The 13,857-nt window shown below is 37.5% G+C and overlaps 1 protein-coding gene across 1 annotated transcript in view; it reads right to left on the bottom strand.

Moving 5' to 3' along the window:
* Nucleotides 1-3,590: 3,590 nt before the first annotated feature.
* The window catches only part of MGAT4C (MGAT4 family member C), a 331,148-nt gene continuing 320,881 nt past the window's right edge, over nt 3,591-13,857 (bottom strand). The window contains 2 exon segments of the mRNA XM_054632035.2: nt 3,591-9,150; nt 10,884-11,031. Coding sequence (XP_054488010.2) covers nt 7,994-9,150; nt 10,884-11,031 — 1,305 coding nt within the window. The 3' untranslated portion in view covers nt 3,591-7,993.

The following is a 13,857-nucleotide window of genomic DNA, read 5'->3' as shown; positions in this document are numbered from 1 at the left end:
GAGTAAACATATTTTCTACTTTGAATAAATATATTGCATATCAAACTATGAATGCAATATGGTGAACAAAACAAAATCTTGCGCAACAGAAAAGAAAGGCTTACAAACACTCCAATCAAATATGATTGAATGAAATGCAATTGAAAAAATTCCAAAAAAACCCAGAAAAAAAGGAGATTTAGTGACAACAAGAAAATTGTCTGGGAGGAAATTAGGTGCAGTGCAAAGGACCAAGACATGCCAAAAGTAACCTCACAACTGTTGCAAAAGCACGGAAAAAAGTCAAGGAAGAAGACACAACTTGGAGGGGAAGATATCAGGGACATGGCATGGGTACTTAAAAAAAACAAACAAACAAAAAAAAAATCACCAGAATGAAAGCCATCAAAAGGCACGGCATGCCATCAAGTGCAGGGACATGGACCAAAACTTGCCAAAATTGATCCCCATTAAAATCTTGTGCAACAGAAAAGAAAGGCTTACAAACGCTCTGGAAAGGAGATATGATCAAATGAAATGCAATTGAAAAAAACCCAAAAAACCAGAAAATCGGGAGATTTAGTGACTACAAGAAAATGGTCTGGGAGGAAATCAGGTGCAGAGCAAAGGACCAAAACATGCCAAAAGTACCCTCACAACTGTTGCAAAAGCAGGGGAAAAAGTCAAGGAGGAAGACACAACTTGCAGGGGAAGACACCAGGGACATGGCATGGATACTTTAAAAAAAAAAACAAAAAACCAACAAAAAATGAGAAAAAAATCCTTCCCAAAGTCAAAGCCATCAAAAGGCATGTGATATGCCATCAAGTGCAGGGACAGGGACCAAAGCTTGCCAAAACTGATCCCCATTAAAATACTGTGCATCAGAAAAGAAGGACTTACAAACACTCTGGAAAGTAGATACCATCAAAGGAAATGCAATTCAATGAAAAAAAAATTGGGAAATGTAGTGACTACAAGAAAATGGACAGGGATTACATCAGGTGCAGTGTAAAAAATCAAAACTTGCCAAAAGTAACCTCGCAGCTGTTGCAAAAACAGCAGAAAGCACCAAAAATATCTTCACCAAAGTGAAACCCATCATGGACATGGACCTTTGAAAAAATTTGTTGGCCATGTTGTGTCATTTTTTCCCCAAATTTTAAGAATTTCTTTATAAACTAAAACTACAACTACCCCTTTCCAAAAGAATACTATGAGTGTACAGATGGGAGTGAGTTGAGGAGGACCTCTTGATGATTTTAATATGCAATTTTGAGTGAGAGAAGAGAGGAAACATAGGGAAGAAATTGTATCTTTGAAAGGTAGCAGACAACCACTAGAGAGAAGACCTGTTTGGGATTTTTTTTTTCTTTTTTCCTGCCTTGAAAGTTGCTATTCAGCTATTTGGAAGAGAGAAACCTGGCTCATTTTGCAAATGCAAAGCCAGGTTTCTGCCAGGAACCATTTGCAGGAGTGATTAACAAAAACTGTTTGCTTTATGGGATTTCCATGGAGGTAAAATGGTATGCATATAATTTTGACACAATCAGATAATGCACTCTTAGAGTTAGATGGCAAAAAAAAGAAAAAGAATTAGTAGGTCTCTTTTAAAAGGGTGTCTCATTAGAGCATGCTAATTGTCTTCTCAGCAGATGTGGCATTTAAATGTAGTGAGCAATGGCCAAAAGCAGGAAGTAATTCTGAGAAATAAATGGCAGTAACCATCCCAGTTTCCTGAATGGAGGTGAAAGTGGTTTGGCAATATTCACACAAGATGATGTTCATTTATGCAGTATTGAAATTAAAGAGAGAAGAAAGGAGTGGCTGTGTGTGCTGGTGAAAATGTAACATGAAAATAGAATAGATTCTAAAGTTGCAAATGAACTGAACCCAGGTGGCACGAGCGCACCGCAAGAGACATTCAGCAGCAGCAAAGGCTGGTGTAAGGGTTTAACTTACACCTTTAGATCTCTGCTCTTAGTGGCGCATGATATACTAAAGAAAAAAAAGCCAAAATACTTTAAATTTTTGCTCCAGAATTCAGTCTGGCAACAGTAAAACCAACATTAACGGGTAAATAGCAATAAAGAAGAAAGGCAGCTATTTCATAGTCTGAACAGAGGAAATGAACATCAGCTTTTGATGTTCAGCTTTACTTGTTAAATGTGAAATTCTTACCTAAGCCCAGCCAAGGGGTTGACAAAGGGTTTAATCAGCAATATAATCCTACTTAAAGTACTTTCAAGTTCTACATGGAATTTTAAGAACCTTTTTACAACTATCAGAGCAAAGTGGAATTTTATTTGAGAACCGTATTAGGTAGCATGACAGTTGAAAAACACCTATAAATGTGGCTGAAAAATAGTTGAATATCTGCCCAGCTGCCAATTAAATTTCATGGCAATTTAACAGCAGACTACTATTATGGATATGGTATTGAAATTATTCTTTCTATGTATTTAATTTCATTGTTAAACTTACATGCAATAAATAATTCTTTGGATTGAGGTGGAGGTATATATTCCATTTTTTGAAGCTCAAAAATTTATTCTCATTGCAAGACAGTATTTATGAGGAAGACACTGAACATCCCTTCTGGGAAGAATGGTGTTGCTGATAGGAAATTACCCGTAAAAGTTACTATAAATCATGTAGTTTTGTATAGATTTATACATATTATATGTATTCATACAAAAATAGATCTGTATCTCTAATTATCTAGGAGATGAAAGTGCAGGACAAACCTCTTGCATGGCCTCCCATCATCATGAAGGACTCGAGCAGAAGGAATCAGATCTTAGACAAGTGTTGTGCAGACTCTGGACATGGTCCAATTTCTCTTCTTTTACAGCAAAAACAGCAATGTAGCCTTCCTTTACATGCCTGACTGTTCTACCAAAGGGCAAGCATGACACAGTATGTATTTGCTGTGGCAAAACTAGTAAAAGAGGCAAGATATTGGAAAATGCCATCTGAAGATACCAAAATACACCTATATGGAGAATATCTTCATTTCACTCTTCCAGGGTGGCTAAAACTAAAATAAAGACGATAAGACAAATATTTCTGTATGTGTATATATATAATTATTTTGCAAAACCACCCTTTCAGTTTTCTATGATATATAGGTCAACACAGTTTTGATTAAAGGGAGTATAAATTTAATAATTTTTGTCTTCAAGGACTAAGGATTGAAAAACAAAAATTAAGCCCCTTATTTTGCTTTATCTGAAAAGCTTATGGAGTGGTGGAGATGGTCTAATTAATTTGTCTTTGTATATAGCATATGACATAAAAATCATCTGTTTTCATTATGATACATGTGTATTTTCCACTTGTTTTTACAAAATGTTATACTTTACCATTTGAGGGTATGACACTGCTAGAGCTCATGACACATGATCTGCATTACAACTCATAATTTAATACTTATTTAAATGTAGTCTAACAGAATTGCAAATTCAACTAGAGAGCACTAAGAACTATCATTTCCATCAGATTCTCTGAAATGCTTCACAATGAAAACTGATGTCATCTGCAGTTTTTAAGATAGTTAGATATTGGGTTTGTTGCTTTAATAAGTTTCCAGAATGAAATCTTCTCTAAGGTGTCATAGTTTCCTCTTTATTTAACTTGTAGAAATTCAATAATGAACAAGTTTCCAATGTCCTTTTATAAAAGTGAAAACATTAGTGTCTTACATAGGAGAATACTGACCAGACAGTAAAACAGAGCACCATATCAGATTGATCTAAAAAATATTACATTTGTATAGAATCTTAGTGAATTACCCATATCATAGTAGTTATCTTAAATATTCTAAAATTGGTGGTCCTGAAAATTGCCATGTCCTGGATTTGTTTATTCTCCAGTAAGGGCTCATTTCTTCTTTTAATTTGAAGTGAAAAATATTTTACTTCCCAAGAATTCCCTATGTTATACAATCAGCAATCCCAAAAGGTGTTAGTAGGAGCAATACATGTAGGTAAGTTCAGAACAGATGCATCACTGTCCGGACCACAGTGCAATATTTTCAGTATTTGTGGAAGGTGTCAGTCTCACTTCAGTGCCTGGTAATGTTATGATGATTATTCAGGTGAAAAACACCCAAAAGGTGACTCAGTCATTGGACACAGCCACTACAGCTTCATGAGAGGGAAGTCCAGGTTAACAAACCTGATTTCCCTTTATAACAAGGTAACCCATCTAGTTCATCAAGGGAAGGTGGTTGATGTGATCTTGGATTTCAGCTAAGTTTTTGATAGTGTCTCTCACAGGATTATTCTGGAAAATAATCCAACACACAGCTGGATAAACACATCATGTGATGGGATAGCAACTGGCTCACAAAGAGTTATAGTGAAAGGGGTGACATTGGACTCGGGTCCTGTCGTTTAGCGGGGTTCCACAGGGCTCCATTCTCGACCTTGTGTTCTTCAACATCTTCAGAAACGACTCAAGATGCAGGACTGGAAGGGATACCAAGTGAGCTTGCAGATGATACAGAACTGGGAGGATGTGTCAACTCCCAGAACAGCAGCCCTGCAGAGAGATCTCAAAAAGTTAGAGAGGTGGGCAGTGACCACCTGGGGTCAACAAATGGGGTTCAACAAAGGGCAAGTGCAGGATTCTGCTCCTGGGATGGGGCAGCCCTGGATGTATGGACAGACTGGAGAATGAGATGCTGCAAAGAAGAGCTGTGGAAAGGGACCTGGGGTTTACAGTTGACAGCAAGTTGAACACGAGTCAGAAGTGCCCTGACATCCAGGAGGACCAGCCCTGCCCTGGGGGGTATCAGGGACAGCATCACCAGCTGGGCAAGGGAGGGGATTGTCCCACTCTGCTCTGCACTGGGGCAGCCTCACCTTGAGTGTTGGGGACAGTTTTGGGTGCCACAAAAAGATATTTTATGGCTTCTTTTTTTTTTTCCTTCCAGAATCTGGTAACCATTTTTTTGTGAATATGATGGATAAGATATGTGTTCAGTGAAGGAGAAGCTGGATGCCCTACAGTGAGTGCTCAAAACATTAGCTTTTATAACTGAATTCTAGGATTTGCTGGAATAAATGTATTAATTATTTCTTCAAAGCCAGGTCAAATTCAACAGTAAGAATGGTGTATGCCTCTCATTCCTAGCACTTACTAGTATTCAAAGCCAAGGAAAACTTTCTCTGAGGGCATTTTTGGGTGTGATCTCCTAAAAGTGGTAAAAACCAGATGAGAGATCTTGCTGCTAAACCCTTGTGCCAAAAATGAGATCCATTACAAGTGTTATTTTGAAAAGGAGAGCAGTTTTGTTCAGCTTGTAATTAAAAAATACCATTTAGATTGCTTAGGCTTATGTTGAGAACATTTAATTTGTACTAGCCATTCACATTGTCTATGGTTTTGATTGCAAGAATATTTGAAATCTTGGGATTGAGTGTATTTTCTAATTTAGAAAACTGCTTCAGACATATTGCATTTCTGAATAAAAGTAAAGGTTCCTGCTTAACCTAGTAATGTTTGTTTTGGCCCTAATAGTTAGGGATCAAGGAAAATTAATGAATTACATGTTTATGATCAAATGGATACAGAGGAGAGCTACGAAAATGATTGTAGGGCCGGAGCACTTCTGCTATGAGTAAAGGCTCAGAGTTGGGGTTGTTCAGCTGCAGAACAGAAGGCTCTGTGGAGATCTTATAGCACCTAAAGAGACCCTACAAGAGAGCTGGAAAAGGACTTTTTACCAGGGCATGAAAGTAGGTTTAGAATAGATATTGGGAAGAAATTCTTTATTGTGGTAACAGCAAGGCACTGGAACAGGTTTTCCAGAGGAGTTGTGAATGCCCCATCCCTGGAGGTGTTCAACACTGGTCTGGATGTGGCTCTGTGTGACCTGATCCAGTGGAAGAAATCTCTGTCCATGGCAGGGGGGTTGGAACTAGATGATCTTTAAGGTCCTTCTAAACCCAAACCATTCTGTGATTCTATAGAAGACGGACAGCTTATTTTTAAAAAAAATGGAGATTGACTAATAACTAATTACCAGCTAATTATTTTTGAAATGTGGAATATCAATATTAAAAAGTCCTTCATAAGTATTTATAATAATTTAAAATTAGTATGTATTTCCCTTTTTTTTAAAGAGAGCTTTAATTTTCCTTTTCAAGTTGAACACGTATGACACTTTAAATTTATTTTATTGAAGATATGTATGTAAAAAACCAGAGATTTAGGTATACATTAAGGAACAAAGAAGCAAAGACTTTCTTTGAGAAAAAGATCTTTTTCTGAATTAGATAGAAGCATACATCAGAAGATTTATTTGACAATATACCTTACCTCTGTATTGGACGATTTGCCAAAGCTAGACTCCAGATTTATGAACCAGGAAAATCAATTGCATTGATGTTTTGTGTAGATTTTAAAAATAATTTATCCTTCTGAAATAGACATCTTAGGTTTGTATGTACTCATCCAGTAGCTAGTTCAGTCTTTGTCAGTGCAAGCATTCTTGAAATTTAATTCTTGCCTTCCAGGTTTAACTAAACCCCCTAAATGCAATCAGATGATAAGCACAGCTTTCATGAGATTGACAATAGAATGTTCATCTCTGTCACACTTGCAACTCATGTATTTCTTAGTGTGTCTACTGAGACAATCTAGGGAATTTCTTAGAGGAATAAAACCCCATCGATTCTCTAAATCTAAATCTATGCATATAGTGTAAATCATATGCTATATAGATTCCCTGTATGATGCACTGGAAGCCCAGAGCTAACACTGAAGTCATATGGACTGGAGGAACATTTCTGCTTATTGTCTAAAGCCAGGCAAAATATATTTATAGGAAATAACCAGAGTCAGTGGGAAGATGTCTACAATACTAATACAATCAGAATTAAAAAAAACTTAAGCCCCAAACACCCAAAACCCTCCTAATTAAGAAGCATATTCATTTCTCATTGTATTAGAATTCTTAATTTTGTTTCTCTTCTGTTGACTACAGATCATCCAGGACAGACTGGAGATTACATTCACCCCCAACTGATTAACCCAGCACATTTTGCATTTGTACCGTGCATGGGCAGGTAGATATGGAAGGTATGACAACCCTTGGAAACCATGCTGTAGTATTCAGCTGTCTGCAAATTTCTCAGAGGGAGTTCTCCATATCGTGAAGGAACAAAACATGTTGAAGCTGAGATCTGTTGAGATGCCTCTCTAAGAGACATATGCTGCTCTTGAGGTACCTGGGTTTGATACTGACATTGGTAGTCAAGCAGAAGGCTTGCTTGGTGTGAGGCAATTTGGACAAGTAAGGAGAATAAATTGGTCCCTTAAGTAATATAGAATCCAAGTAGTGCTCATTTCAGTGAAAGGAGCCAGGAAAAAGAACAAAGGATATTTGTTGAGACAGAAAAACAGATGCAATTATCTATTTTTTACATAATTGTCATGTCAGATTTATAATTTCATACATTCCTTTTTGACAAGAAGTTGCAATGACTAGCCACATTATTTTCTTACAGTGCTCAGAAGTAAACTGCCAGTTTCAGGACAGATCTTGTCACAACTGCCTGGAAAAGAAACACATTACCAACTACAGTACAAACGCATACTACCATAGGATTTAAAATTTTTATGTGCATAAGGTGCAACCCAATTTCTTTTCACAACATAATGGTCATAGATTTAAACCTTTTGGCAGTTATAAGACAGATTTTTTTTGTTCTGTATAGTCCACAAGATCTCTCTTACAGAGAAATAATAATAAAAAAAGGGTTTAAAGATCTCAAGAGAGGTTTGAGAACCTTTTGTTTTCTATAAAATTCGAAATTTTCAACAAATAAATGTTTGTATATTGCCTGACCAAACTGGTAAAAAATAAATTGCTTTACTTGTTTTGTGATTTCCCCAGATATTCTGTGTCTCTAGTGCAGAGCTGAAGTGTTTGTTTTTCTGGGGAGTGGCACCAGTTGTGACCCAGTTGATTGTATGCACCCTGTACCTTCTCAGGTCGCTCACTCTATTGGTTTGGTGTTTGAGAAGTCCAGACGCTAATGCTCCTAATGATCAGCCATTCTTTTTGACTTTTAGTAACAAGTATTCTCATGCAGTTAATATCAAACAGAACTTTGTGCTCTACATCTGTTATTTCAAAATTTCCATTTTTGAACTCCCCTAGTCTCAAGTAAGTCGTACATTGTCTTCCTTTTTTACTGCCTACAATCTTTTCACCTACTTCCAGGGCCCCGTGATGTAAAATGTCATTTTGCCGATCTTCAGTTCCAGTGACAACTTTAATTTTACTGATTTTAATGGGCTTTTCAAATACAATCCCATAGAAGTCTCCAGTAGAAGGAGCTTTGCCCCAGAAGTACTCATCAATGCTGCTGTAAGCCTTGCTTGCCTCATAGTTTTCAAATACATTCATATTGGTGTGCAAGTTTGCAGGTGGGTTGTCCGGGATATCAAAGGATTCCTCTTCAAAATCATCATCCTTTAACTTATTTTCAGCTCCTTTGTAAGATGAGTAGTATCCCATGTGCTGGAAGAGAGATGGCTTAAAACGTATCACTTCCTTTTGAGCTAACAGCCCACGAAAGTGGATGAGCAACCAATCGCAAGGCATTTCTTGGTAAAACATCAATAGAAAATGGGCCAGGCGTGGTAGGTCATGGGAATGGTAAAGCTTTCCAATGTACCCCAGCTTGGAGAATTCCAATGTCACCCAGTAGGATCCTTCTCGTGAGGTAATTACTTTCTTAACAGCAGTCAAAAAATTCTTTGAGCAGCGAACATCATCCTCCAGCATCACATAATAGTCAGAAAGATTAGCACAAAAGTTTAGAAGGAAAGCATAATCTACATTTTGTTTTGATCGGAACTTCACGCGGTCCTCGGGGTCATTGTAATTTCTCTTAAGGCCATCCAGTACAGGATAGTAATCCTCAGGGACGTGAATAACTATTAATCTGCCCGCAATTATGTGATGTGCAAATTTCTGTGAAATATCCTGGACCATGCCTTCACACCAGGCTGAGTCAAAATCTGCCAGCTGTACTACCACTGCAATTTCTTTGAGTTCCTCATAGCTTGACTGCTCAAATATGGACTTGATGGTCTCAAGCAAGTAGTTTCCCTTTCTCCGTTTTACAGAGGATAGTCCAATTGTAAGATACCCTGTACAAAAGACAGTTCAAACAGAAACTGAGAATCTGATATTGGAAGCAATTTTATCACAAAGATATTCTCCAGAGCTGTGTTTATATTAAATAAACCTTGTGAATGGCGAAGACTGGGAAATTTGGTATGTGAGTTTATGGAGCTGCATGCGACAAAGGACATTTATTGCCTTTTCATTAGGAGGTGTGATATTGCGAGCATAATGGACATATGGAGACTATTGTGTTAAACATTCACTTGTTTACAGCCAGGAGTAGCACTCTGGGGACAAATGCCAAAGCAGTGTGTATGTTTATGTCTTGTAGACAAAACCACATATACAATGATAAGGCTGTAAATCTGCCAAAAGAAAGGGGATTGTGAGGGGATTATTCACACCATATTTGGAAAGCAAGGAACTACCAAATGCAGCATTCCTATCATTTTAAGCCCTCTAAAAGTCTAGTTACGTCTCTGCATAACTTTACAGTTTTATGAATTTTGCATGGATAGTGATTTCTCAGTGTGTTCATTTTTAGGTGAATTTGTCTAGTTTTTCCTTGCTGGTAGTTTTTCTTCCAACCCTTTTTCAGGAGTCATCAAGCGTTTTAAAGGGAACACCGTTCAATTTAGACATTATTTTAAAGTAGAACTTCTCTCCTTGCTTGTACAAATATTTTTTTAATGCTGTTATGTTCTTTCTAGACAGAGATATATCTTATAAAACATGAAATTTCATTTCTGCTGTTTTGTTGTCACTGTCATTGTATTCTTACCAGCATTCCAAATCAGAATTTTTTTCAGATGTTTGCTAATATATCTCTATTTTTGTCGCTTCTGATGAAGAAATGTTAAGACTGTGTAATTGACAATGTGTACCTAAGTTGAACCTACCCCAACTTTCTTAAAATGTAGTCATTTGTAAAAGACTGCTCTGATAGTGATTCAGGGTTTCTCTTGAGGCTTAAGTCTGCTCAAAATGAAGTGGTACAGTGAAGCACAACCCCCAGAAGTAATTTACACTGCATACAGAGCCATTAGATTTTTCAAATCTAATTTGAACAGACTTTATAGCTTTCTGCAACTCACGTACTATTTTATTTTACCTTCTGGGCTTGGACTTCAGGGTTTTGTTTATGTATGTGAAATGGTTGATTTGGAACCCAAAGGACACCTAGGTATGGCCATATTTCACTTTTAGAGGAAAGTCTTGAACCATGTGTGAAGAATAGCTAAATAGTCCATCTGCAGATGGCTGTGAGAGGAATCCTCCTTTACTGTTCCGATAAGAGCACAATTCTCCTTTTTAGCCCAGCTAAAGGAGTAAGGAGGTCCATTTGCAGCTACTGGGCTGGCAGGGTAGTGGACCTGAGGGGTGCACCTGTGTTATGCCAAGCACACTTAAGATTGGATTTACCAGTTATACAGAGATTGACAGTATGGTCTCAGAGGGTGGTTGCAGAACACCACCAGCATGTGCCTTGCTTCTGCTTCCTAAATCATCTTCCTCTTGCCTGGGAGGAGATCCATGGAATTATGCTCCCACAGACCATCCGGAGGCTGCCCGCAGGGCATCTACAAGTCAGGCAGAAGGTAATCAGGCTGCTAGGTCTGGACTAGAGGCCACACAAGAATGGCCACTAACTCTCTTGAGACTGTCACTGCTTAACTCGGCCCCTCTTGCATAGAAATACCACAGGGACTATTTTTAGATTGCCTCATTTTGCAATATTCAAATTGCAGTTACTTACTTTTCCTTGGCAAAGGTGTTCCAGCTAGGTAGCGATAGGAAATGTTTATAGATCCTGAGAAATTAGACAAATCTTTAAAACTGTGAACATAACGCTCTGGGTTGAGCTGGTGTGTGGCTGTCTCTCTGATTAATTGCTTGTCCCCTTCCTATTAGCAGGAAAACAGAAATAACAAAAAAAGGGAGAGAGAGAGAGAAACACATTTGTGAATGTCAGTTAGAGAGGAAACATGGACAGGAAGGTTTCCAAGAATAACATTTTTCAGTTTCAGCTTTCATGAAAGCATGTAGATGTCACCTCATTTAAAACAAAAACAAACAAGCAAACAAAAACCCCACAAACCAACAGGCATTGCTGAATATCATATATTTTGACTACAGAAAATCTACCATAAACCTTCAGATTACAATAAAAGAAAAAGAAAAAAAAATACTTTGCATAAAATTCTGGAAAGGTAGCAAATATTAAATTATTGGCCAAAAAATGCTGTGGTATTCAAAAGAGGGATAAGAAAATATCACTCAACAACAAATAGGATAACTTTCACAGATGTAAAAACACAGAAGATTTTTAAAAAATGTTTCTGTGATTAAAAAATATACAAAAACTGCTGCAAAGGAAAGACAAATCTGGATTCTGGCATCTGGCTCATTTTGAGAATTTTTCTCATTTTTCTGAGAAGCTTTGACTCAGATTTGCAATAAGAAGAAATGCATGTGATCATGCAGACAGTAAAAGTTTCTCTGAATTTGGAGAACATTTTTGATGGCATAGTCAAAATGTACATTTATCACCACACCTCCCCTTCATTCCTCCTTCTTCAGTCCTCTTCCAAGAGGCTTCCCTAGTGATAGTAAAGGCACAGAAGGGAAAGAGTGGCTTCATCAGTAGTGCCCTACCCATAATGTCACTTGGGCCTCAGGGAAAGTCTGCTCCTCAGTCCTTAAGAGAAGAAAAAATATCTAACAGCTCATGAAGACTGTATTTAAATGTAGGAATGCTTATTTAATTTATGTGGTTTGATTTTAGTCTGATGACAGGCACATGAGTGAATGAGTTTGTTTCTTTTGATGTATGCAATATGTTAATGCACTAAAACTTTGGGATCTGTCATTAAATGAGAGCATTGTGCAGTCATAGTACTGCTGCTAACTGAAACAACCACAGAAACAGTAAACAGTGCTCATATTTAATGGCATAAATATTAAAAATGTGTCAAAGCTATATTTTATAGCACAAATAAATCTTTCTGTAAACTGATCTTACATTCATTTATAGTTCATTGTTTTTCTTGCACAGAAGTAGCAAAAAAATCCACTTCTGAGCTTAGTAAAGATCTTTGGCAGACATCCAGGAGCATCTACCTGCACTGTTATGCTCTCTTGATCTTCAGTGTCTCTTAAGTAATTTCTCTCAAGTGCTTATGTACCACTTTGCATTTGCTCATAAATTATGAGAGGAAATTTGATGATCAAGTTCAAGATTAAAATGTAACTTGATGATCTTGAAAGAAAATACACCAAAACTTGAGGAGATTTTCCATTAAAAATGTCAGGTGGAAAAGAAAAAAGGCTGGTCCAAAAACTTTCTTTTTTCAAAACCTTTCTTTAATATCTGAGAAGCAAACAAAACATTGTGTCATGGGTTCCAGAATGGAGCACCAAAATTCCTTGTTTCATAAGGTCTTGGAATGGAAGCTTATTCTGCTGGCTGAGGTTTTGCTACATAAAATTTTTAGAAATAGACAATGTCAGAAGAAAATGTTTTGATTTTAACAAGCAAAATATCTAAACTGACCACAAAAATTTTCCTTTTTTGCCCCCTCTTTAATAAATGGCTTTTGTGGCTAACATTTCTTTTTAATAGCTGCTCTTTCATTCTTTTGTTGAATGACGGGCAAAACAGATATCTGGATTTTTTTCAAAAGATTAAAATCTGTTTCTTTTATCTCTGACTATGTAGAGGTCAGTGAAGCTGAGTAGCTTGATTAACTCTTCTTGGTTTTCTTCTCTAGCTTTTTCTAGAATGGTTTTGGCTTTCTTCTGTTAACTAAACTCTTACTTGCATTCCAGTGTTTGCTGGCAGATTCATGTGGGTGCCAAAGGATGAAGTGCCACAGTTCTCCACCCTTTATGAAGATGCCCTGCTCTGCTTAGGATGCTGTGTCAATTACAATAGTGTAATTCTTTGCATATTGCCCAAAACAGTGATTAGTATTCATAGAAGAGCACAGAACACATGCTTCACTTACAATCCACTTACAACTCTGAGTAGGTAGAAGACTCCCTTGTGAATATGGTGATATCTGGTATATTTTAGCTTAATATGTCTTCAAAATGCTTGATCAAATGCAGCTCATACATTGCAGATGAACCACCTTAAACTGCTTTTCTAATACACATGTATCAGCACTGCATAACTGCATGTCCTCCACCCAATATACTTCAGTTATTTTGCCACATGGGCCCTTACTTTCCATTTCTGCAGCAAATGCCCTGCAGAAAACAGTGAAGGGATTCTCTGGATATGTGAGACCCTTTGAGGAAAACCAGAAAGTTTCTCTTCTCCCTTCTTAGGGTTTACCAAAATGAATGTCATTTTAATACTCTAACTCTTTGAAAAAGACACTTGTGTTACATCTGGTGCCAGAGACACCAGCACCACAAGCCCTTGCACAGCCTGAGACTGTGAGGAGGAACTCTGGCTCAGTTGTCTTCCCTCTAACAGTTACCTTCGTCCAGCAGGAGATGGGCTGCAGTTTAGGGCTCTGAGGACTTTCAGATTTTCATTCCCTGAGGGAAACTGGTTAGCCTTCTGTGCTCAAAAGCTTTTCCCAAGTGTATTTCTCTTCACCACAAACAGTGAAATTGCTCATCTTTTACCTCAGCAGAGAAAACACTCCAGACAGGGTGTGTTTGGAGCTGTCAGACAGGGTCAGGAAGCTTGAGAATAAAACTAAATAAATAAGTTGAAA

This window comes from Agelaius phoeniceus, chromosome 5 (assembly GCF_051311805.1).
Source record: "Agelaius phoeniceus isolate bAgePho1 chromosome 5, bAgePho1.hap1, whole genome shotgun sequence".
Lineage (NCBI taxonomy): Eukaryota > Metazoa > Chordata > Aves > Passeriformes > Icteridae > Agelaius > Agelaius phoeniceus.
The sequence above is the reverse complement of the archived record's forward strand: the minus strand, read 5'-3'. Positions and strand labels throughout refer to the sequence as shown.